This window comes from Anolis sagrei, chromosome 4 (assembly GCF_037176765.1).
Source record: "Anolis sagrei isolate rAnoSag1 chromosome 4, rAnoSag1.mat, whole genome shotgun sequence".
Classification (NCBI taxonomy): domain Eukaryota; kingdom Metazoa; phylum Chordata; class Lepidosauria; order Squamata; family Dactyloidae; genus Anolis; species Anolis sagrei.
The window spans coordinates 22,021,865-22,048,737 of record NC_090024.1 but is presented as its reverse complement, the minus strand read 5'-3'; the positions used below and the strand labels follow the sequence as shown (position 1 = coordinate 22,048,737).

At 38.4% G+C, this 26,873-nt stretch overlaps 1 protein-coding gene across 4 annotated transcripts in view; it reads right to left on the bottom strand.

Annotated features, from left to right (window-relative positions):
• Nucleotides 1-26,873, bottom strand: part of ENPP2 (ectonucleotide pyrophosphatase/phosphodiesterase 2) — a 90,783-nt gene that overhangs the window by 9,112 nt on the left and 54,798 nt on the right. For 3 of the 4 annotated variants that reach the window (XM_060775822.2, XM_060775824.2, XM_060775820.2), the window contains 13 exons: nt 25,728-25,847; nt 22,642-22,697; nt 20,645-20,710; nt 19,967-20,033; nt 15,547-15,699; nt 12,953-13,064; nt 10,707-10,832; nt 9,171-9,202; nt 7,719-7,846; nt 5,931-6,018; nt 4,212-4,299; nt 1,599-1,771; nt 127-175 (listed from right to left, as the gene is read on the bottom strand). In XM_060775822.2, the coding sequence (XP_060631805.2) occupies nt 127-175; nt 1,599-1,771; nt 4,212-4,299; nt 5,931-6,018; nt 7,719-7,846; nt 9,171-9,202; nt 10,707-10,832; nt 12,953-13,064; nt 15,547-15,699; nt 19,967-20,033; nt 20,645-20,710; nt 22,642-22,697; nt 25,728-25,847 (1,258 nt within the window). The remainder of the gene's footprint in view (nt 1-126; nt 176-1,598; nt 1,772-4,211; nt 4,300-5,930; nt 6,019-7,718; nt 7,847-9,170; nt 9,203-10,706; nt 10,833-12,952; nt 13,065-15,546; nt 15,700-19,966; nt 20,034-20,644; nt 20,711-22,641; nt 22,698-25,727; nt 25,848-26,873) is intronic. The other variant, XM_060775823.2, reaches the window with a different exon arrangement.

The window sequence follows — 26,873 nt, the reverse complement described above, 5'->3', positions numbered from 1 at the left end:
AGGCTCGGGCGTGCCATCACAACACGCTTCATCCTCCCCCCCCCCCCATCCCACTACAAATTTGAGCAGAAAAATAAGATCTGTTGGTTACAGAATGTAATTCCTAAGTTTGCCACATGTTCTTACCTTCTGTCCCTTTGACATGAAGGCGCCGATTGAGTTCATCCAATCTATTCTAAAGTCAAATAATCAACACATACAAAATCAAGAACTGAATTCTGGAAACATTTTCTTATTGCTTCCTATATATTTACCTAGCAAAGGAACACTGACCCTGTCAAAGGGGTTATTGGAATAATTTCCTAATTAGTGAAAGCCACTTTGTGCCAGTTTGTTGAAAAGGACATTGCTAGAATTTTACAAACCAGCCGTATCAAAAAGGATTCCCAGAATTATCTTTGCCTCGGTATTTCTCTAGCTGTGCATGAACAGTTTCCTATTCAGAAGAATGTCCAGGCCTCTTTAGATGAATTCAAAGATCCAAACTAAAAAACCTGATCATATGGGTTAAATAGATTGTATAATATTCAGCAGTACTTATTTATACACCATGAAATGCAACAAACTTATGATGCCTTAGTTTCACCGTAACTTGGAAACAATTTAAGGGCACAAATAAAAATATATACCAGAAAAGATACTTGGCAACAGATCATTAGAGCTGAAGCTGTGATTCATTCAGAGCCTGGATATAAATATACAAAACTTCATTAAACGTATATTTCACCGATATTTAAGAGATAACTAATTTATGAAGTTAAAAAAACCTTGCAATTCACTAAAAGACAATATGCAAACCATAAAATGGCATAGAACACCATAAAAATCACATTCTAGTCAATTGCCAATAGCCTGGTGGAACAAACATGTTTTAACTTACTAATGGAAAGAAATCAAGGATGAAATGTATTGTTGAAGGCTTTCATGGCCGGAATCACTGGGTTGTTGTAAGTTTGGTCATGTTTCAGATGCATTCTCTCCTGATTTTCACTTATGTCTATTACAATATCTGAGGATGCCTGCCATAGATGCAGGCAAAACGTCAGGAGAGAATATTTCTGGAACATGGCCATACAGCCCAAAAAACTTACAACAACCCAAGGATGAAATCTTGGCCTCTTCAGAGATGCCCCTCTGTAGAAGATCTTAGAGCTTTATTGTGCTCATAAAGGGAGACATGATCCTTCGAGTAACCTGGTTCTGGGTTGCATAGGGCTCTATATGTCATTGGCAGTATCCTGAAGCAGGTTTGGAAACAAATTGGCAGTGAATGGAGCTGCTGCATCCAGGGAATGGTGTGTTCCTTCTAGGTAAACCTAGTTATTAATCTGGCTGCAACTGTCTGAGGTCCTTAAAGGCGGACATATATACAGTGCATCTCAGTAATCCAAATGCAATGTAACCAAGGTATGTGTTACTGTGGCCAGATCTGATCTCTCCAGGAATGGCGCTATTGGCACAACAGCCTTAAATGTCCAAACAGTGTTGATTTCTCTACAAGGGAGTAGCTCCAGTGTACAAATGCTACAGTCAAGTAATTCCATTAAAGTATAATCATTGTGAGATTTTTCAAATACCGACAGATGTTATGGGGTTACCTTGTCATCACATGTGCATCCCAGATCATAGTCAGATGAAGGTGTTGTTGCTGCAGGATAGACTGGCCTCGCAACTTCATCTGGCATGACTGGTTTATATGTACTGCTTCGCAGTAGGTGATTTAAGCTTCCATGTGTCCCATTATTAGGTGCAGCTTTTAGTCCAAGTAGATCTGGAGTGGAGTTTGAAAGACAAAAGGAAAACAGTTGTAAACACAGCACATGTTGCCTGAAGTTTTGGCTAATCCATGGCCAATGTGATGAATCATTGATAGTACTGGTCTGAACTTTGATTGATTGTTATGACAGATAGCTGGCTTACCCGCAGGTCTCACTGCATTTTAGAAATGTTATAGCTTTTATATTTTTATAATTTTATCAGTGAGATTTTTATGTGCTGTTGATTGTACTTATGTCATTGTACTTATACTTATGTATTGTCATCTGCATGTGGCACTTCGGGTGCTTCTGTTTGCCAGCCCAAGTCCCTTTGAGGAGATGTTAGTGGGGTACAAATAACAATTAATTATTATTTATTATTACAAGGTTTATGCAATAACTTGCTGCTGTATTTCCTAAATTGTCTGGATGGTATTTACTCCACTCTAGTGAGGCAGAAACACATATCAATTCCCCTTCTCAATGTATAAGACAGACAGACATCATCATGATATACAAATGGATCATATTGTGCAGCCAAGGCAGTTTGCTACTATTGCTGCATGTTGTATTTTTGTCCATCGGTGTGTGTTGCTACATGTTTTGTTCCCCAACCCCTCTTATGTAGGATACAGTATATGGTGCAAGTTAGAAGCACTGAGTTCTATAGAGGAGTTTGTTTGGTTTGTTACCAAGACAACCCAGGACTTCTTGAGCAACTCTAGGTTCCTGATCATCTCAGTCACCTAGAAAGCCACTAAATGTGAGAAGTCAACAGACAGCTCTAAAGTCATTCAAATTCTATGTGTGACAATGATGAAGGGGCATGACACATCCTTTGTCAAAAAATGCATTTCATGTAGAGGCCCAGCATAGCTTCAATTTAGAGCACGGGTTCCCAACCTGTTGTTTGTGGACCACCAGTGGTCTGCAAGAATGAAAATATGGTCTGCAGCCTCACCATTACTACACTGTTACCTCAAAATGCGACAATGAGGGCAACTGGTCTAACGAAACCCTCTTATGGTGCCGAGGCAATGGGGATGTCGGGATGGGAGAGGCTGACTACCCACAAAAATTACTGCTATGACATCCGCTCTAGATTATTAAATGTGCTTTTCTGTGGGTGAGCAGATGGTGACTACTGGATAGCATATGTCGTATATCAGAAACTGGAGCTGATGTGGTCTATCCAATGCAATTTTCTGAATTAGCATCCCAAATAACCAAACTGAATCTAAAGTTGACCAAAAACTGATTTGTAACACTTTTGGTAGCAATGTTGGAGAGTGGTCCCTGGTCAAAGTGGTCCCTGGTCAAGTGGTCCCTGATCAAAAAAAGGTTGGGAATCACTGTTTTAGAGAGTAGAATTGCATGGAAAGAAGGGGGTACTCTTGCATGTGAAACCCAATTTCCGAACAGATGTACAAGGATCAAGTTTTATATGACTGCTACACACTGCATTTGATAAACTGAATATATACAGTATATACTTTATGGATATCCTGCGGTCCACCATACTATTTTACAATTCACCAGCAGGAGCAAAGGGCCCATAAAAAACTGTGTAGTATGGCAGCTAAAAAGAAAAAGCAAACTAAAAATAAAAAGGCAGGAAAAATCTCTATAACTTGCTTGGATTTTGTCATATTTTTTTTTGTTGGGATGGGAGAGGCTGACTACCAATGAAAGATTACTGCTACCACACTAGTTCTAGATTATTAAATATGGTTATTTATTAAAGAATGGATACATTCTAACAACTGGGCATCTGTAAATTTAAACAGTTTGTAGGACAATTCTGCAGCTGCAATAAGGTCTTTAATATCCTACGTTGTTTGCTTCACTGATATAAGGACTTATTAGACATACTACCTCCTCAAATACCATCTCCTCCTGTGAATCACAAATGCCTCTTGAGGCCTATCTCTGACTATGAAGAGTGAGAAACTGGGGCTTTTAAAAGCAGCTGTGAAAAAGGTGAATTAACTGAGACTATCTGCCAAGCAGAAGGAGTGGTGGTTTGTATGCCAAGGAAGTTTCACATTGTATCAACTCAAATGCCCTACTGAAACTAAGTGAATATATGCTTTTAATGCCAATTTGATCCATGTCCCTCTGGCCACTATGCTTTTATATCTTATCTTTGGACATTAATAGATTCTAAGACTTTAAAACAAATAGTGAGCTCAGTACTGAAAAGAGTAAGATAAAACCCTGATGGTGGTGATATAATAACTCAACCAATTGTAGTTATAATTGCAGGATAAAATATGGTGTGTCATATTTCACCAAAGAGACTTGGGATTTTGTCTTTCTATCAAAAGACTAAAAACATGACCAAATTCAAAGAATAAAAAAAACAGCATGCAGTCAAAGGAGTTAAAAATGAGACCTTGAGTAATCGCATACTAATTTTCAAATACTATTATTATTTAAATTGCAGCAACTTACCACACATAACATTGTAGAGTTCTATATTCTCAAATGGAGGTACTTTTGTCTTATGTTTAAATGAAGGTCCATAGCCCACAAAGACTGTCTGAACAAAGAAAAGAAATTGTAACATATTAAGGCTTCGGGAATTCAGAAATTCTACAACAGTGGTTCCCAACCTGTGGTCCGTGGACCACCAGTGGTCCACAAGAATGGAAATACGATCCGCGGCTTCACCATTACTACACTGTTGCCTCGCAACCACATGGCAACAAGAGTGACTGGTCTAGTGAAACCCTCTTACAGTGCCAAGGCAATAGAGATGTTGGGAAGGGAGAGGCTGAGTAAAGGTGTGACAATAAGCCTCCTGACTGCTGCTTCTCCTTCTCCTCCCTCCCCCTGAATGAAGCTGTTCTATGTGGCACCTAGAAGCGCGGGAGCCTTGGTGTCTTCATTTTTAGGCTTGTTCCTGGGGTTATTTGGGGTGCTGAATCAGAAAATTGCATTGGATAGACTACATCAGCTCTAGATAATTAAATATGGTTTTCTGTGGGCAAGCAAATGGCGACTTTTGGTTGGCATATGTTCTGTATCAGAAAGTAGAGCTGATGTGGTCTATCCAATGCAATTTTCTGAATCAGTTCCTGGTCAGGTGGTCCCTGGTCAAAAAAAGTTGGGAACCACTGTTGTACAAGGACAGCACATCACATGGCTTTTTCTTTGGTGGTGCCTTGGCCCTTTCCACCAAATACACTCACCTGGTGGGTCTGCTCTGCTTTCTTTTTAGGGGGAAGATTTTATCTATTCTTGATTTCCAAACTTTGTGTGCTTTTTCAATATTTTAATCATAGCTTGCTCAAAGTTTTAGAACATTTAATTCTTATATTGCCTTAAAAGTGGTTTCTACATAAACCACTTTAAAGACTAATAGTATTAAGCATCTTCAAGTCATGTTCAATGTACAATGACCTTAAGGCAAACCTATCATGGAGATTTCTTGGCACAGAGGGAGTTTGCTCCTGCTTTCCTCTGGGAGGGTGTGACTTGCCAAGATCAAAAACCCCTTCACTTAAGAATCTAAGCTCAAAACACTACATCACACCAGTTTCTAAGTTAAAATATAGGGAAGAAGAAAATACAGTCTTGTGAAGCTTTAAATGAATTGTATCATTCTTTATTGCTCTACCTTTTCCATTCAGATCCTACACTTGATGTTGGCATTGTAGGTAATTATCAAACTATTACATGACTGCAACAATGCCTGATACGACTTACGCAAGGAGATCTTGTAGCATTTTTGAAACTGAGAGAAAGATGCTGGCAAATAACCTTTCATAGACTTAAGTCTACTTCATCACATGCATGAAGTGACTGAGAAGGCTGTGTGTGTGTGTGGTATGAATAGAACTAGGCACGCATGTGATGAAGTAGGTCTAAGTCTGCCAAAGCTTATACTACCAACTTCTTTCTCTCAGGCTGGATCTATACTTCCAAATAATGCAGATTCAGAATGCAGTTAACCTGTAATTATGTGAGGCTACACTGCCTTATAATGTGTCTCAATGCAGTTATACTGCATTCTGAAAATTCATTATATGGCAGAGTAGATTAGGTCTCAGTTTCAAAGGTGATACAGGATCCATTAACACAGAGATCAAGACTAACACAGCTATGTTGTCTAGTTCAACTTTTGATTCAAAAAGGCCACCCCACCTCTAAGTCTTCTGCTGCCCCTACCTGCATGCTGTTGATCTTGTTGTCATATCCATGATCTCCTTGGAAAAGACATTTTCCTGTAGATTTCTTATACACATCCCCAGGCTTCCTAAAATTTTAAGAAGATGCCAGCAAAAATTTAGCTTCATATTAGATTCCAGTCGAATTGAGGAAAAAGTCTACTAACTCAAATATACTGAGATCAAGATGGCTAGTTTCTCTACTCTGAGCAAAACTTGTGAAAATTACATTTGGATGCCAAATCCCAGCATTCCTTTGCCAGCTTTACAACTAGCCAATGTGTCTTTGTTGGTCCAGCATTTACTATTTATTGATTTGATTTGATTTGTGTGCCGCTTCACTCTCGGAGTGGGACTTGAGTTGGACCTCACAGAAAGTAAATTAAACAACCCTTAACAATACATTTAAGTTTTTCTGCCTACATTAAAAATATAAAATCATTTAAAAGACATACAAAGGTTGAATAAGAAAATAGAAACAGACATCCCAGTAAGAAGCCTTCTTGCTTAGATGCTAAGCCTGCTTTAACAAAAAAAGGTCTTTGCCTGTCTGTGAAAGGAAAGTGTAACATATTGGCCTATGCTGACGGGTTGGTGTGTAAAGGTTGGTGTGTTAGGCAGAAGCCAGGCCCAGCTTACTGAAGCTAAGCTGAGCTGAGGAGTGGAGCAATCAGGCAGTCTCTAAGTCAGAAGTGTAGTCTGATTGGCTGATAGAATTGGAGGGAAAAACTCAGTAGCTGGAGACGGTCAGAGCCAGAGCAAAAGAAAGACAACAGCAGACCTTTTTGGATCAGTTAGGAGATTTGTGGGGAAGAAGAAAGATTTGGAGTTTTGAAGAGGGGAAGGAAGAGAATTGGGAACTGTTTTGTTATAGGAAAGATAACTCTGAGGAATAAAAGTTAATAGGCCTCTATAGTGTTTAGAGTGCTGTGTAGAAGGAAGGGAAATTTCAAAAGACTTTAAAAAATTCCTGTTTGAATTCCTATGTGCGGAACTTTATTTTAAAGAAACTCAAGACAAAAGTACCACCCTCTGTAACCAGAAAAGCCTGATAAGTTATCTCCAACCATTATGCTTATTGACTGTTCAAAATAAACAACATTTCCTGTTTTATTCCAAATGAAGTCTCAGTGTGGCATTTAAACATCCCATTAAAGGAGGTGGCCTATAAAAATAATAAATTGGTGGTAGCGAAAGCAATCTTTAATAAATAATTGGAAGGAGCAAAGGCAAAATATATTATTCAGTGGTGGCTTCCCATTGTCTGGCTTTGTGTGATTGAGGAGGCGTGTGTGCTCTGATTCCCTCATGGCCTTGCTGTTTGCTTTTTGTCCTCCATCTTGTCTGTGAGTGTGCCTGAGACAAATTCTGCCTGCAGCCCCTCCATTGTTTGTTGCAATTAGGGGGTGGTTTGCTATAATTGGTGGCACCTGGTGGGATATCCCTAGTTGATGGTACATACTTTGCTATTGAAAGCAAGGAGGGAGTCAGTCTAGTCTCCCATGGAAGGAAGTTCTAGAAGCTCTCTCTTATGTTCATAACAGGAAGGAAAGTCTAATGAGAAACTTTGCTTAAACTTTGGAAAAAATGCAGTCTTTAGAAGAATGATAGATATTCTTGAAGTTTTGTCGTGCTAAAGAAATCAAGGGCACACTACTGGAAGAGGAATTTGTATAGTTCTAATAATATTTTTGAGTGCGAATTGTCAAATGTATAATTGTCAGATTTGTTCAGTGGGAAGTTTCAAAGAAAAAGAGAAAGTCACAAGGACAGAGAAATGCCAACTTACTTGGCCACGTGCCATTGCCTTTCCACCAGCAAATGGATATCCTCAATCCTTCTATTATTTGCATAATGCAAACGCTTGGGAAGATGTTGCTTCAAATAGGGCTTAAAGTGTTGCTCAATCTTCTTGCACTGAAACAAAGGAAATTTTCAAATGAAGCCTTGTTCTTCATCATCTTATCCCTCTGAGCAGGGTCACTAGGATTCTGGGAGTAGTCCTGCAAATAGTAACTTTCCAAGCTCAAACCTAAAGCTATTCTTGATTCAAGATAATGTTGTATGCATGATTTATGTTTTGGTTCATGTACATGTCAGCATGTCATGCAGACACATTGACATATACATGAAATGCTCCAGGAGGTTGGGTTTTTCTGTCATTGCCTACACCAGGCGTGGGATCTATGGAGTTGTGGAGTTGCAACTCCCAATGTTTCTCTTCATTGGTCAAATTTTGGGAACTTAAATCCAACAACCAGAAGTCTACATGATTCTCAGATCAGAGCTACACCTAGATCCCATGTTTAAAACTGGAGATACTTGACATTAAGCCTGTGACTTTTGCAGGAACATGTAGTATATAACGAAGAGACTGGCAAATCTTAGGCTGTGAAGGTGCATGCATCCTCTCCCCAGGCCTGATGATCCACCTTCACAAAAGTCAGCAAAATGGTTATGTATATTCCTGGACTTCAAGTAGCTAGGCAAAGCCATGGATAATGGTGAACCTTATTGAAGTACTGGCCCAAAAAATACCATAAAATTGCACTGGAGGGTCTAGAAAAGAAGTATTTTGTTGGATGTAGATAAATGAAGCCATTAGTACTAGTCCCATGAATATAGGAATACATGAGTGCTAGTCCCATGGACTGTTAATGATCCTGAAAACAATATTTTGGGCTCCAAATAGTTTTAAGTATGCTTCACAGTTGGAGTAAACAAATTATACTCCATTTGTTTAGTATTTTTTTAGAAAAGGTGGAGAGGAAAAAACAACGATGTGAGAAGTCATTCAAACTCCATTTTCCAAAGGGCAATATCAGAAGTCCACACACATTTTAAATAGTCATCGCTACTGAAACAACAAGACCAACAAATTCAAAGGGAATATCTTTATTATTATTTTTCAAAAGAGCACTGACCAAAATATTTACTAATACATGAGTACTTTCCATTTCCAGAAAATGGAATAAATGGACTCCATTCAGAGAATTAAGGCACCTATTTGTAAGTAACCCAGTAAAGTTATAAAAACCTGTTACCAGCAACAAACAGTGGAAATCATGACAAGCATTATTCCGGTTTCATGAAAGACCCTATTTAAAATGCTTTACAGAATCTGAAGAGCATCATCTTAACCGAAAGGCCCAAAATAATAGCACTGACTAATGTATCCATAATTAGTTACTATAAGATAATATATCTTCCAAATAGAATTGTGTATTAAGCAAATACTTACTGTGAGATTGGCTACAATGGCTTTTGGTTCATCTATTAAACAGATAGAGAAAATAGGGAGAAGAGAAGAGAAGAGAAGGGGTCAACAGAGAATGTAACTAAAATTTTTAGTGCATAAATTAGTTATTCATATAGATTGGCATTGATTTAGCTATTAGCCTGTAACCAAAAAGTTACAGTCCTGGATGTGATGGGCATCTTCTATTTGACAGGAATGTTGTGTGTCATGTCCTTGAGCACTGTCCCAAAAAAATTTGAAGCTAAGGTCTAAAATTTGTTTTATTATTTGTATCCTATCTTTTATCTTGCCTTGCCTGTAATTATCTCCATGAGGCATACAGAGCCACTCCTAACTCGTCTTTACCCCAATGACCTTCTGAAGTAGGACAGGAGAAGAGAGGATCACCCAAGGTAAGCTTGTGAGTCTAGTAGAATTACACCTTATATCACTAAAGTTCCAGTTTAACATCTAACCACTTTGTTGTTGTTTGCCATCAAGACATTTCTGACTTATAATGACCCTAAGGTGAAGATAGCATGGGTTTTCTGTATTTCAGAGTGTGTGAGTTGCCCTAAGTCACCCAATGGGTTCTCATGGCTGAGTTTACTCAAACCCTATTCTCCATTATTGAGATTCAGTGCTCAAAACACTACACTGACTACCTTTCTAATCACTACACCCACCACATCACACAAATGGGCATACATTAGGCTTTACACATCACTCAATAACAATTATAACTTCTCATCATCAAACATATCCCTCAAACAGAAAGTAGTCAATCTTTGGTCAAATCCAATGTAATTGAAGTGACATTTCCCACTAGCACAGCTGCATTGATGACACCATTTCACAAGTCATTGTGCAACAGGTTCCACAAAAATTAATGCAACCTGTGCAACCAGCCTATGCATTCTACTGCAAATTTCTAAAGCCATCTGTAATAGACTGCAAAGAGACCAGTTCTCTTGCTTGCCATTGTCAATGTTGGCCTATAGTATTATATGATTAGTATTAAACATTTGGTCCTCTTATTTCCTTTTCTGCCTTCCTTATAATTTTTTGATCTCATACTGTTCAAATGTTGGTTAACAGATATTAATTTTAGCAAGTGTATTGTGTTTTGTATGGACATTGCGCCATAGAAAACTAAAACTAAAGTTGTTTCTGAACCTATTGTAGGGTTTTTATGACAACATTTGTAAGGAGGAGATTCACTATTGCCTTCCTCTGAGAATGAGAGAGTTTAATGTGTTCATGATCAGCAGTAGGTTTGCATGGCCAAATGAGAATCCAAAGACTGGTTTTGCAGAGTCCTATTTGCGCTATACAACATTCTCTTGAACTAACTCTAAAAATGTGCAACCAATAGTGAAAATGTTTTGCACTACTGCAACAATAATAATACATCGAGTATTTTGTCTTTAATTGTGTGAGAACCCACATCCCTGCTTCTGTTGTTCCTAGCCACTTGGAAGAAGAAAGGAAATCAGGACGGGCTTCATGCAGCCAATAGATATTACAAGATCAACTTACATTTAACATTAGTGTTAGCTTTGGCACGGATACGCCCCAGTGTTCCAGGTATCAGAATTATGTCATCCACATTAGTCAAATAGGTGTTCAGATATTCAGTCCTGTTACAAGTAGCTTCTTCCATTCCTGAAAAAATAAGTAAAAGTTAAGATTTTCAGGAGAAAACAGATGTGTTTTTTTCTTGTTATTAAAAAGCAACTGATAGCAGCAAAAAGGGGGAGATATGGGGGCTCTTCAATAATTTCCCTCTTCATCTCTGAGTGTACTGGCTATCCAACAAGCCTGTTCTCTCCCAATATAAATCAAGAGTACCTAATCTTTAAATTTGAAAAACTGGCAATTAAAGGGGGAAAATACATATAATTTTAAAATGTATTGACAGGAATAATTTTGAAGAATTGTGACAACCCCCAGGTCATCTTTCGAAATGATTTCCTAATAAGAATAAGAAGCAGCAAATTTGGACACAACTCTAAGTTTGTTTACTCAGAGGTAAGTATGGTTCAGTGACATAGTACTTTCCCCTAATAACATTCCAAAATGCATATTATAATAATATCTTTAGGCTAATCAAAAATAGCCAAACATCTGTTTGCAAGCTTTAGAGACCAAATGTGTCTTTGTCAAGAAAAGTTTAAAAGTACAAACAGTGAGAAAGGGAGGAGACATGCTATGTGTGCATATTACATTGAGATTATTGAAATAAGGATCTCTAGAAAAGTGTGCTTTAAAAACTACAGACATGTTAATTTTTAAGAGCCACTATAAATTTTCTCAGATTGTTTTAATTTTAATATCCCTATAAACATCCTGTTCCTATGAATTAACAATGAAACAAGAATTCTTATCAGTAAAGTTCAAAGCGGAAGTCCAGGATTCTATATACTTTCAACACAACATAAATAATTCAACTGTGTGGTCAACAGAACAGGCACAATGTGGGTTCATTTCTTGCTCAGCAGTTTACCATTTATCTCAGACTTGGGCAAGCTTGGACCCTCCAGGTGTTTTGGACTTCAACTCCCACAATTCCTAACAGCCAAAAACACCTCCAGGTGTTTTTGAAGTCCAAAACACCTGGAGGGTCCAAGTTTACCCCTGCCTGCTCTATCCACAAAGTCAAAAGTGAGGAAATGAACTCTGTGTGTGTGGCATGCAGGACTATTTGCTATTATTTCCCCATTAACTAGCAGAAAAAAGTTGTCTATAATTCTGCAGAATGGTTGGTTATATAGTTAGACAATGTCTGAGAAAGCACAACAACTTACACAATTATGGTTACATCCGTGTAGTAACCCAACAGGATGTCATCACAGAATGCTATCAACCCAACCAAGTCCAGCTCTAGTTATTAGAGTTACGATTGTTTCGTGTCACATCTTGGCTGAATTCAGAAGCCATTTATTGGCCACTGCTCTGGTCATTTTTTTCTCAAAACAAAGCTTTAATATGTTGTTTATGAGATCACTCTTGTCTGTCTAGAAAAGATAGATCCATTTCTGATGTTTGTAGCAATCTTAAAGATATGCCATGATGTTAACCATCAACAAAGTATGCTCAGCCAAGGGATTACTTGTGGGGTCATTGAAAAACTTCACCATTTATCTTGGTGGCCTAGCCTACAGCCATATTGTCCACCCATACTTATTTTATCAGCATAAATATCAAGTTTGAAAAAAGCTGAAATTAACATGACCCTTGCAGAAGTTTTGGTATTGACATATTTACACCTATCCTCTTTTAACAAAAAGACCTTACTATCTTCTTCCTGCAAATCACTTGACATATTTGTAGTAGTTGTTGAGAACTAAGTACAAAATCCAGTTGCTTGTCCCAACTATAGCAAACCAATGAATCAACTGTTGAATAGTAAATCAATAGATTTGCTTTAGTTAGAATGAGCAACGGGATTTTGTCATTCGTCCTTACTTTAGCAAAATAGATATTATCAAGCAAAACTCCTTCTGAAAACACAAACGCGTTCACCAAGATAACTTGCTGTTTGAAGGCAACTTATTTGCCATTTCATCTTTAAATCTTTGAGTTTTCATTTACTTCAGTGTTTTTATTAAAAATATACTATTTCCTTATATTCATAAACAATGTACCAAAGTTATGTGAAAACTTACATAGCCTGACATAAAGTAGTCTCCATTGTTCTGACACATATTGACATCATTTGCCAGCTAGAAATTTTACAACGTCGTTAGCTCAGTATCCCATAAAATATTTCCATTATTAATTACCATGATCACCAACGAAGATGATGTTGACACAACGGTGAAGGTTCAACTGCTTCAGTCCATCCATTAGTTGCCCCAGTATCTTGTCAATCTCTCTTAGTGTGTAATGCAACATCTATATATACATATATTTAAACAAAGAGTAAGAATTAGCTTCTTTTCCTATCTTGCAATATAAATTTACATGACCAATCCCTTTGTTTTAGACCTTGGATGCTTTCACTATATAATGTGTCCAAATATAATGTGTCTAGAAAATTATATTATACAAGAAAATGAATCAGGTCAGAAACTTATTTAGCAGTAGCTTCTCATGTTATTATTACCTAGCAAACTCATATCCAAAGGTGCATTGTCTCTGCTCTTGTAGGGAATATAGCCATGGGTAAATTTTTCCTCATGAACTTTTGATTGTCAGCCTTCAGCTTTGTCATATGCCATGTGAAGGTAATTAGTCACACTTACCGTATTTGAAACACAAATATTAGATTTTCCATGACATCCAGCACTTAGGGAAACCACTCATCTAATGAGGTTAAAGTGATCATACAGAAAGTTCAACTAGTTTATGGACATGTGCACACAATGCTTGGGTTCACATGTTAGCAGTAACCCAATCAGTGGCTCATTACATTCTAAATTCTTCTTGCTCTTACTGTTTTCCTTCAAAGAAGCAATGGTCTGCTCATGTGTCACAAAACACAATTCAAAGTCAATGGTTGCTGATGGCTTATGAACGCTGACTTATTTAAACCATGTTTTGTTCTTAAATTTTAAATGTGGTTTGCCCCTGTGTCCAGCAATCCATCTGGAACAGGAACTGACAAAATGAATAGGAAAGAAACAGAGCAGAAATGGAGGAAACATATTACCTTTTTTGCCACCTCCAACAATTCACCACTAAAGTGTTAAATTGTTGCTATCACAAAGTCTTAATGTGATGTATGGTTACTACTAAAACTTTTGAATATTAGGGATTGGGAAAAATGAATCCATATGAAGTACAGACTTAAATCCAGCTGAGGTAAACCTGTCCCCAAACCTATGTATCCCTATTTCTTAACTCTTAAAATTAGATGAATTAAAAATTGCTAAAACCCATACTTTAAAGCAAACATTAGGGTTTTGACACAACACAGTAAAGCAAACAGTTTAGACACAGAACAAGGCATTGGTGAGACCTAATAAGGAACTTCTTGCTGTGTTATTTCCGCCAGTTCTTTCTAAAAGCTCTGCTTATATTAAATAAATTGTGGTTTTCTCAGATTTCAGACAAGAGGCTAGAGGGCTAACAAGAGAAGAAAAGACAGTCAGCAAGTTGCAAACTGCTTATCTGAAAAAATGTTTTATAATAAACTAAAGTATATTCTAAAGTATATTAGAAGGAGAAACATAGGACAAAGGTTTCCAATGAAAACAATATTATGTTTTCTCTACACAGTAACAAACCATGACACAAAAACAGAAACCTTTCTCCATCATCACCACCCTTCCATTCAGCCTATAAGCCTTAAACAGGGGGATAAATAAGAAGTACTCATGAATTTCAGATGAATGGCCTGGGGTGGTTTCAGCTTGTTTATTTTTGTGGAGAATATTTGCTTCTGAGGAAAAGCACAACAGTATTGCCAAGATGAAAAAGATGACTAGTCACATACATTGACAGCCTATGTCCAATTTCACCAAGTTAATCTGAAAGGGCATTTGAGACAGTGAACTAAGTATAACACACACAAACTTCACAACCCATCTATTTCTTTCCACAAATCCATAACTAGAGAACCTGGCCAAGCTTCAACTTTTGGCACATATATTCAAGTGATTTCCAGGGACTATATGGGGCATGAACCTACAGTGAAGGCACCCTATGGATCCATTAGTAACCTATTATCAGACTTTTGAAAAGTGCAAGTAGCTAACAGTGGTTAGTAAGTTCTCATGTAAATATAAGACCAACCATCAAGTTTGAACATTGAACATTGAACTTAATTTACAAAGTTCAAAAAGGTTGTTCTTCCCAAACATGAAAATTAGATTTATAGACAGATTCTTATAAAAGCAGCTGAGTCACCGATGTCTTTTTCTAAGGAAATCTTACTACTATCCTCAAGCCCCATTGAGGATGGTAGAAATCCATCAAGTATTCAATATCTTTATTTACTACTAGTTGAACATTCCAGATCAGCTGATATATTTGGGCTGAGAAATATATTTGAGCTGAGAAGGATGACATCAGTCATAACAATCAGTTTGATTTTAAAGGCTAGTCCAGACTTTTCCACCTGTGGATGAAGAACATGAATGAAATTGTGCACTAAAATGCATTGCTGTTGCCTCCACTTTAGCTTTTTTAATATTGGTTAAATTTTATTGCACAGATAAATATAGGAAGAATACAATTCTGAGTAAGAGAAACAGAAGAGAAGAGAGGAGATGTTATGCCGTCCAGTTTTAAGAAGTAGCAGTCTGTTGATATATATTCAAGATGGATGAGCAGGTACTTTTGCTTTGCAGAAGAAAATTCCAGAGTTGGAGAGAAAAATACCAAGTTGCACAAGTGCTTCAGAATTTGATACCTGTCAGTTCTGGAAACTTACTTTGTTCCGGCGGGATTCTGGAGTGTATTGTTCCGCTCTAGGCACTTTTCTTCGCCTCTTCGAAGGATCAACACGTCTTTTCTGTCTCCTCTTAGGAGTGATCTTTCTCTTAGGTCTTTTAGGTGGAGTAAGTGGTGAGCCAAAACTACTCTCCTGTACTGGCGGAGAGAGATGCCTGGACTCAGAAAAAGCTCAGCTAACATCAGATAGTTGAAACGATCTACCTGAGTTAGCACATGTAGGAATTTCTACACCCATAGGCACGGTTCAAGTCACCAACAGTAGTTCAAAGGACATGTCATGATGAAGACTGAGCTTATGTTACTCACAAAAAGTGTACTAGGGCCATAAGGAACATCATTTTGGAAGAATGGCCTACATATATTTACACAAAAAGGTCCTGTTTCATGCCTGCCTTTTGCTTTGGCTTTTGGTTCATTAGCAGTTTGATATATTTATCCTTTCAAATGGTCCTACAAGGCTGTGAAAGCTTATTTGTATTAATGTCTATTTAGACAGTTTTTCAGTCAGTCTGTGCTGCTGTTTTTAAAGCAGCCCAGAAGGCACAATATTCTCAGGTTAGGAAAAATATAATTCTGTCCTCGCCCTCTTTTTAAAAATCTTTCAGTCATTTTCAAACAAAAAGAAATCTCAGTATTTCTATCAGTTGAATGCTGGATGTGTTTTCTTTTTTAATGTAAGCAGTAGTTTTTGGTGAATTTTTTTTATTGTCCAAAATGACTACAGGACCTGAAAATAGATTCTGGGAAAAGGGGAAAGGGAGTAAGTTGTCCATGTATTAAGAGAAGGGGAAACCATTTCAAAAGAAGAGCCGCAGAACCAAGCAATGCAGAGTCGCTGGATGTTACTTTGATCTTAAAAAGAGGCCACGTTGCATGCAACTCCAATTGTCTATTCCAATGAGAGTTCTTGGCATCTTTTAGGATCAGATTCTCAGAAGAGTGCAGCTAATTCAAAAAAAAAAAAATAACGGAGAAGAAAGGAAGCACAGCCGAAGGGGGTTGAGACTCCGCACTGATTTACTACACCATTTGTTCCTATCGGCTTAGCCATTCTCAGTCTTTCTTGTTCCAATTGCAGAGCCCCGTTCTTGGAAGAAAAAACAATGTTACCATCTGCCATGCTGTTTCATTGCTTCCTAGGCAAGCAGCTGGAAGGGAGATGCTAATCCAATTCCATTTGTCTCTCTCCAGAAAGCAGCTTCAGAGTTTTTCTTTTTTGGAAAAAAAGAGAGGAAGAGTTCAAGCTTCGTGCAGTCCTGATGAGAGGAGCAGCAGGAGGGGAAAGGAAGGATTCTCACAGTTTACTCACTCTTTCCAAAAAAAGAAGCGCAGCCAGAGCTTTAACTGTGCCACTGAGCAGTTCTTATAATCAGGATCGCCATCTCAAGGGAGCATGTTAGGGGAGCAGCAAAACAGTCCTTAAGCACAGGAGTTTGTTGTCCAATTCAGAGCTCATAGTCACAGTAAACGTTTGCATTCACAAAGTGATAGGGCATCTTTCTAAAGGAAGTTAGAACTAGGAAAAAAGCCAAGTCTTTATTAACCAGCCAAACTTTAGCCTCACTTTCAGAGAATAAGAATAGGCATCAGTACGAGTGAAGAAGGAAGCTACATGAAATCTCTCACTTTGTAGAAGAAACAGTTATGGGATCACTGACAAAAGGAAGACTCAATCAAGCCAAGTTATTTTCCCCAACCACAAAAATCATCCATCTTACCATGAAACACACAAGTGTATGATTTATAGATACTTCTCTGATGGATCACAGGCTAAATCAAATGCACCACCAGACATCTGTGATCAAAACTCTACAAACACTTTATCACAAACTGCAGAGCAGCCATAGGGCCATTTCAGTCTGGTTCTCATCACTGAGAGAGCCAAGCACTACTGGCCTCCAAGGAGTTGTCCACATCTGTGTGCTCCTGTAGTAGAGTCTAGCAGGATCAGTATGATTTAGAATTCAATAAGCTGGCACCCCACCCAGAACCAGGGCCAAATTATCAAAGGTTCATTTGGAGCAATTACTTCAGGCACCTCAAAGAGCACAGGACCACTGCTGGGGGGAACATGCATAATTTGATGGTCTTTCTCCAGACACTTGGTGACTCTCCCAATATCTTCTACATTTTTATGTATAACTTGAGTAAAAAACACAGGAATCAAGCTACTAATCTTACTGAGGTTTTAGGGTTAACTATTACTTCACCAAAAAAGATGTTTCCTCTGCTGTTATTGTTCTGTCCTCCTCTCAGAATATATCATACTTCTGCAGAAAGGACATCCTATTTTGGGAACTGTCCAGGGCCAAAACCACCATAAGTAACATTTCTGTGCATAAATATTCTGCTCAGATAATGCTATGTTTGCATTTTATACAGAGTAAGTTTTACAGAGTGAAAAGTCTTCAAAAACTGCCTAACTCTACATGAAAACCCTAATGTTCACTAGGAGTAAATAAGTAAATAAACTTATCAATCCTGAAAAGCTACTATCTTTTTCTCTTAACAATGGCATCAAAATAAAGCAAGTCTTGTGTTGGCACTAATGGCTTGCTTTTGGCTTATTAACCTCCTTCCCCACCTTGTGTCATGTGAAAAGGGCCCTATGAAGCATAGACTGGAATGCCATAGAAAAACAGAAGCCTTTATTACTGAAGGATATATGGCTGAGGGAATATTTTACAAAATATTATGGGGCTAGTCATGATGATTCAGCATGTGTAAGAAGCTTAAAAAGAAAAAATCATGATTTCTGCTCCCTAAAGTTCGTTTCCAAGTTCCAGTGTGTTGTTGAAGAACCATATGGAGAAGGGGGCAGGGAGGAAACTTTATATCTGTTCCAAATGCTGAAAAGTGCAGCCAGCTCAGTACAAAGGAATGGAAGATGAGGGAAGATTGCATGCTAAGCCCAAACTACCATGATTACTAGGCAAATAACCCTGAGGGACAATTCTCCATTGAAGTCTTCTTTCTACATGACTTATGAAACACATATAGGCTCTTAAAAACTGGAAAAGTTAAGAGGACCATTAAATATGTCCTATTCTCTCTATAAAAAGGAGGGGGAAAAACATGAAGAGAAGCCCTGTCTGTAGTAAACCTAAACATCTGTGGAGCTTGAGCATTTTAAGATGTTGGCATGGTAATACATTTAGAAACTTGAGGGCAAACTTGCTTGACACAAGATTTTCGCATACCTGTCCATCACACTTGGAAAAAGTAGCTTACAAAAGGAAGTGATTTGAAAAGCAAGAGAACTTTTTAAAGGGAGGAAAGTTAATTTTCCCATTTTCTCCCCAGGCAAAAGAGCTCCTTGGCAGCTTATAGGTAAATAAGTCATATATTCCAAGAGTGTTTACACATTACCGTTATGTTTCCCATATCTCTAGGACCAGCACCCTTGGTTTCATTTATTCATGTCCTACAAATATGTCCTTTCTAGGCATTTCCCAGGTCTTCCAGTGTGACTCTATGGCATTCTTGGGCCACAGGTTCTTCATTTCAATAGGGATCACGACTATCTGTGGTTTTAGGAATCCACATGATGTTGGGGAATAGATCTTCTTCAGATATGGGGGTCATACTGTACATGCCATTTGACTGTCACTTTGATACCAGAGCCATGCTTACAAACTAATCTATGTAGAATTTCCACAAATTAGGGCTGGTATTTGGTCCATCAACAAGCCAAAACTATGAGGAAACCAGATTCTTTATTTCAAACTCTAAAGCTAGGGGAAAGGATGTGATGCTTGATAGCATATCATGCCTGACAACATGAGCTCAGGAGATGGCCCCTTCCCCAATAATCCCCCAGATGGAAATCAGGAGCTTGAAGAGGGCTTAGGTTTTCCCCACAATGGCAGGACCCTGGTTCTCTCCAGCTCCAGACATGGTGGAGTTATAGAAGAGATGAAAGATGCTCTACTCCCAAGATAGCCTGAGTACCTCACAGCATAGTATAATAATGCCCAAGGCCAAAGATAAAAAAGCTGAACAATTTCATTATGAAGCATAAATAGTAAACATGGTAAATGTAAATATTTTTTTCACACACAATGCTTTCCTTTTAAATTTCTGAATGTATTTGAGAGATGACCTGTAAAGCTTCACTCATGATCTTGCTCCCTCCTTGCTCCTATATCACAAAGAGACAAGATTGAGGAATACAGATGGAAGCTTCTACAAGAAGAAACATCTTCCTGTACATTTCATGCCATAGACTCCATGTTTTCAACAGAGCTCTCTCCCTTCTTTGGAGATTTACAGGTGTGTGTATGTGTGTATGTTGAAGGGAACAATTCTGTTGAAGGCTAGAATTTTGGCAAGTTTTGCTGTAATACGATGAACACAGATATTATGGGTTCCACAGATGGGAGAAGAACTATACTAACCTCAGAGGGACCATATCTGTGGCCAGCAATGTCTGGTTGATCAGAGTAGAAAGCATAAGCATAAGGCCTGGAAGAAAAGAGGGGGGAAAGTTGTCAGAACAGTTTGTCTTAGCTGCGTAGCTCAAGTCAAGCCCTTCAAGTTCACCTTGCCTTCTGTGGAAAAAAGGGGGAGGAGAGGTAGAGCATACTGTCCTCAGTCATAAGTTTTCCACAGTCAGATTAAGCAATTAATTGTGCCACAACTCCATTGAAAATAAGAGAAGGCCTGCCAAGAGGTTCATGGAGGGGTGGATAACCCCGTGGAGAAATGTTCTATGAGTTTCGTAACAGGGAGGGGAAAAGGTACAACTTTAGACAGATGGTGCTCTCTGTGCCATGTGCCCTCAACTAGTGTATTAAATAAAGATCTTGACATCTGCCCAAATTGCAGTGAGCCACGCTTGTTAAGACTTATTAGACTAAACAGGTTTTTAAAGGGGGAGGGGACAAAAAGCAACATGACCACAAGTAATTAAATGTTCCCCAGAAATAATAGCGGATTCACATTATTTACTTATTCAGAAGGACACAGGTAGCTGATCAAAGTCAGACACCACCAAAGAATACTGGCAATGCTGGCATGGTAGTCCCTGCTACACAGTTGCGATTCAGAAAGATGACAAAACAGAAACTACTTACCTTTCATTGTCTGGCAAAGTTAGCCACTGCAGAATAGCTAGTATTCTGCGCTCGTAAGGGATTACACTAGAACAGAACACAGAAAATAATCTCAGACACTAGCTCCATCAAGTTCCATACAATCACTGACTTCGAGAAAATGTTTTAATATATGTCAGACCAGTGTTATGAGCAAAATAAAAAGATGAAAAGAGAAACACATCACTTATTCCCCAAATGTTTGAATTTGGTAGGAACAGCTCTTCTGCTGATCCATTTTCCCAACTGTTTTTAAAATTTATTATTTATTTATTTCACAGTTTTGTATACCGAGCTTCTCAACCTCGTTGAGGGACTCAGCCCAGTTTACAGCCATAAAAACATATACATTCATTAAAATATCATATATCACAAATTACAAAACAACTTTAAAAACACTAAATATAAAACTACAGTGGTCAGTCGTCCTAATAAGATGGATCTATATCCACTTCCATCCAGAGTCCTATGGTGTTGTCTCATTCCTCAAAGGCCTGACTCCACAGCCACGTCTTCACCCGTTTCCTAAATGTTAGGATGGGTGGGGCGGTTCTGGCCTCCAGAGGGAGAGAGTTCCAGAGTCGTGGGGCCACCACCGTGGGGCCACTGTTTTTAAAATGCCCTGGTCCTTCTCTTCTACTCCCACTTTTCCCATTTGTCTCTGTTTACTGTAGTTGCTGTGTTCAAAGTGCAAATGTAGTTTGTACAGAGAGAAGAAAGGGGCAGAATCTTGCTTATTTTTCTGTAGGGTCAGGCAAATACAAAATGCTGGAACTACCTTTTGAAATCTAACCTATTAATAATTATTGACATCTCAATGACAAAGTGATGTTGCTTAGCTCCATTTGTTCTGGTTTCCTTCTAAGAAATATTGGGTGTACTTGTCAAGAGAATTATTCGTTTACTTCCAGTTCCAGCATACCATTAAAGGACTTGACAATTCCTCCAGAGGAATCTTCTCAGGAATTTGCTAGGTCATTCCAGGGGAAGCATATCATAGAATTCCTACAGAAACCATTTTCCCTTGAGCATGGATAAATCAAATCCCATATTTGGGTTTCATTGTTGTAGTGATCTTGCTGTACTGGCATGTTTTAGAGAACATTGCATAAATTGTTAAGTATTATTTATTAATGAACATTATTATTATTATTATTATTATTATTATTATTATTATTATTATTCTCTATCTCCCCAAGGGGGAATCAGGGCGGATTCCAACATACAATGGCAAACATTCAACAGACAAATAATCCAAGAGGAACCCCACATATCAAAACAGCAGAAGAGTCTAACATCAATAAATTACCCCCAATTTGATCAAACAAAAATTGTATTATGGAATAAAATCTGAACATAAAAACATTCACTTTAACTTATAGAAGCTAACTATTGTTCACCAAGTTGTATGGGTTCGTTGTGTAGCCAGTGATGGTAACTGGGGTAGCATAAACTAGATTGAGTCCAGATACTAAATGGTACTTGACTAATCCTCCTCCTCTACATATGCTAATGAGCAGAAGTAAGTCTTCATTTGGTTTTTGAAGGAGAGGAGGGAGGGTGCCAGATTTATTTCTTTAGGGACGGAGTTCCACGGGTGGGAAGCAACCACAGAGAAGGCCCTCTCTCTCGGTCCCACCAGCCATACTTGGAATGGGGGTGGGACCGAGAGCAGGGCCTCTTCAACTGACCGCAGTGCCTGAGCTGGTTTGTAAGGGGAGATTCAATAGGACAACATGGGGCACATGTAAGCAGGATGTTAAAAGTTCTGAAGCAGTGAGAGAGAGAAATGATAGAGGAGAACAAAGACATTGCCCAGTTTAAAAAATGGACAGAGAGAAACAATTCTTACTCAAAAATAAGATCTTTATATAGAATTTTCTTTCAAGAACCCAGGTCCAGCAATGCAACTATGCTATTGATTTTTGAGCATGTACTCTGAACTTTCTTTTTTAAAAAAATAAATGAAAATGACTTACTTAGACCAAAAGAATGAGCCTGCTTTCAGTCCTTGCTTGACAGCAGTAATCCATATCTAATTAAGAAAACATAAGCAGATTACAAAGGGCTCAAGATTTTGGATTATAAAGAAAAAAAATACTAAAACAAAATGACAATAGATTTTTAGAGTGCTGGCTTCTCCTTTTTCACATTCGAGTTCATGATTTTGTATCCCACCGAGTGAATAGCATCAATACAAGCAGTCCTCATGTTATAAACCAGATAGGCTCTTTAAGTTTGTTCTTAAGTTTAATTTGTATGTAACTCAGAACGTGTACATTTTAAAGTTTAACCTCAGCCATATACACATACATATACACACACAAACGAATGCATGAATGTATGCTTTAGATAGGATAGAGAAGGGTTAATACTGGTGTTTGTGTTTGTTTCTCAGTCAGTGCCCCTGTTTAGAAGATTTAACCTCACTTTCTGTTCCTGTTGGATTTTGAAAAATTTGGCTTGTTGTGGAAACAAAGATTGGTGATAAAACTTCAATTGAGACACGTTTACCCCATGATAATAATTCTTCCAGGAGTGAATTTCCATTCTTAACGGTAGATTTCTCTCACTTCCTGTTGTCTCACCCCCATTCTTAACTACAAGTCATTTGTAAGTTGGAGGTTTATAACCCAAAGACTGCTTATATTTGTGACTTTTGCATCACAGTCTTTAACATAAAAATCTTATGGTGGTTTAAAAAACACAAAGATATTTTAGATTTGAAAACATAAAATCAACAAAAGAATCAAAACTCATAGCCAACCCAAACTTAAGAACAGCAATTTTACAACAGCGGTACTTGAAAGGACATTTTAACATTTTGAATTGCTTTTCAATTTAAAAAAAACTAATAAAAATGAACCTAGGTCAAATTCTAACAATTTCTAAGCGTGCTCTCAGATGTTATGGTGGATGTCTCTCTAGAACTAGCTCTGGAGTCAGATTCACATGTCATATCATAGAATCATAGTGTTGAAAGAGACTTTGTGGACCATCCAGTCCAACTCCCTGCCAAAAAGCAGGAAAATTGCATTTAAAGCACCCCCGACAAATGATGCTTTGAATGCAATTTTAAACAGGCTATCCAGCCTCTGTTTAAAAGCCTCAAAAAAGGAGCCTCCACTACACTCCAAGGCAGAGAGTTCCACTGATGAACTGCTCTCACAGTTAGGAAGTTCTTCCTAATGTTCAGATGGAATCTCCTTTCCTGTAAACATTGTTCCGTGTTCTCTATATGTCTCTGGGTGCATCTACACTGCAGAATGGGTGCAGTTTGACACTACTTTGACTGCCATAGCTCAGTGTTAGGAAGTCCTGGATTTGTAGCTTGGAGACACACCAATACCCTTTAACAAAGAAGTATAAAGATATTGTAAAACTACAGCTCTCATGATTCCATAGCATAGAGCTGTGTCAAATCAAACTTCATTAATTCTAACAAAGTGGATGCATCCTCCTACTGAAAAATGCCTTGGGCCAGTCTTGCCAGCAACAGCATCAGACATTTAGAAATCAACCACTTGCATCTCAATTTCCAGAGGGGACACAATGTATTCTGACAAAAAGAAAAAGATCGTTCTTCAGCCACAAGATCAATTAAAAAAAACATTGCTTGTAACAAGAGTTCAAGAGAACACAATCCAAGAAAAATACTCCACTTGGCTTAAAAGTATACATCTGTAGGAACATCATGTTCCTTTTGGTATAGTGCATTAGCAAATGTCATAGATCAATCTTTTGTGATCAATGGGCCTTTTACATCTGCTTTCCTATTCTGAATACACAACAAAGCAAAATATCTCTGGTCCACCTTTTTGAAGTGCTCCATCAGGCCACACCTATATTAACAGAATACTCCCATGGCATTTTACATTCATCAGAAAGCTCCTGGTGCATGACACTCCCAGAAATATCCCGCAACTGCTAGAAACCAAGAGTTAATGTGATTTGGATTCAGCTGCAGATATCAGCTACAAACTTGTGTCTTCAGTGGAAGGGTTACCCCATCCAGCACAGGTTGAATCCCTATTCCATGGTCTGCCTTCCAACTGACCAGGAGTGCCTCTGTCTTGTCTGGAACAAGTTTCAATTTGTTTGCCCTCATCCAGTCCATTACTGATTATAGGCGCTGGGTTAGGTCAGGGCAGTTTCCTTGGCATTAGGTGGAAAGGAGTAGTAGAGGTGGGTGTCATCTGCCTATAGGTGGTACCGTACTCTGGATGACCTCTCCCAGCAGTTTCATGTAGATGTTAAGCTACATGGGGGACAAAATGGAAATGTGAAAACCACACAGGACAATGGCCAGGGATTCAAACAGGAGTCCTCCAGCACCACCTTATAGGTATGGCCTTCCAGGAAGGACCTGAGCCACTGTAAACCAGTGGCTCCCAGTCCCATCTCAGCAAGATGACCCAGGATACCATGGTCAATGGTATCAAAAGTTGCTGAGAGATACAGAGAACCAACAGGGACACTCTCCCCTGTCTAGCCCTCTTTGTAGGTCATCCACCAAGGCAGGTCTGAAACCAGATTGAAATGGATCTAAATAATCTGTTTCATCCAGAAATCCCTGGAGTTGGGAGGCTACTACATGCTCCAAGACATTGCTCAGAAAGGGGAGGTTGGATATAGTTGTCCATTATAGAGGGGTTCGGAGATGACTTTTTAAATATAGGTCTCACAACTGCCTCCTTAAGGCAAGTTGGAACTTTGCCTTGTTCCAAGAAGGCATTGACCACCCCCTTCACTCACTCTGCCAGTCTCCTTCTGGTCTGTTTGACCAGCCAGGAAGAGCAAAAATCTAGAATACGTGGTATTTCTCACCTCTCCAAGGATCCTGTCCACATCCTGAGGCTGCACCAACTGAAAAGTATCCATGAACACCAGACAAGCAGGAGCCAAAATTACATCCACTGAAACTCTGTAAGTAACAGCCTCTAAGTTGGAACAGCTCTGAGTGACTTTATCTGCAAAGTGCCTTACAAATTCTTCTCACGCAAACACACACTTTTAAAAACTGTTGTATACATATCTCCCCAAAGCAAAAGAAACTGAAACTTACTGGCTGGCCACCCCACCATCTGTGGCTGAATTTTTCTCGGCCTCGAAGGTTGAAGCTAGCATCAAATACAGGGTCATACATCGAATTTCCAATGATTCCGTGAGATTCAGGATAGAGCCCCTTTGTACAAAAACAAGCTAGAATGAGTGAAACATTTTATGTACTTTTAAAAAACTGACTAGGCACTTATAATCAAAGAAGTCTTTAACACTCTGCTTAGAAGTTATAGAAAACTAAGCAGATTATTCACTATGCAGCATTACCTTTTTGGTAAAAAGAATATAACACCAGTTGTGCCGAAGTCCTAATTGGCGAGGGGGTTGGCAGTAAAAGCCAATTCATACAACCACTAACATGCCTTGGATTATAGACAATCTCACACAAGTTCTCAGAATATATAATCAAAAATGAAAGGGAACCTTAATAAAAGGCAAAACATTCCATACTTTGATTTTTCTTGCCACATATATCTTCTTGTAGCCATAAAAAAAGTAGCTAAAGAAATGTCCTCCTCCGATCCCATCCCTATGTGCTTCCTCTCTGTATTGAGTACAGACCAGCAGGAGGAAACAATAATGGCTTCACTTTAAACATGTATACAGTGATCATCAATCTTTCTGGCATGCCACTCAGGTCAAGATAACCTGTTAGGCACATAATATATAAGGAGGTACTAAGAAAGAATAGGATACATTGCTTTTCATCTCATTTTTCATCTGGGGGCATTTTACCTTACATAATTTTTGTGTAGATTCAAGAAAACAAGATTACACACATATGTATTTTATTGTAGTCTTCAAGAGAAGACATGACTCACTAGAAAAAAACTATAAAGAGGAAGATCATCTCAGCTTTGAATCTGCAAGATCTGAGCAGAGCTGTTGAGGATAAAGTGATCTAGAGGTTACTGCGAATTGGTATCAACTTGATTACATTAAACAAACAAACAAACAAACAACAACAACCATTCCGCCTGGGAACAATAGGGACTCCCTTGTCAGTGGAGCAGTAAATCTGTTCAGGGATTTCAACTCAACTTTAAAGGAGTTATCTATAGTGTTGAATCTAATTTGGAGTTTAGGGTTAAGCACCATGGATAGCTCCTTTGAAGTCCATATTAAAATGTGGATTTATCACCTTAATGAT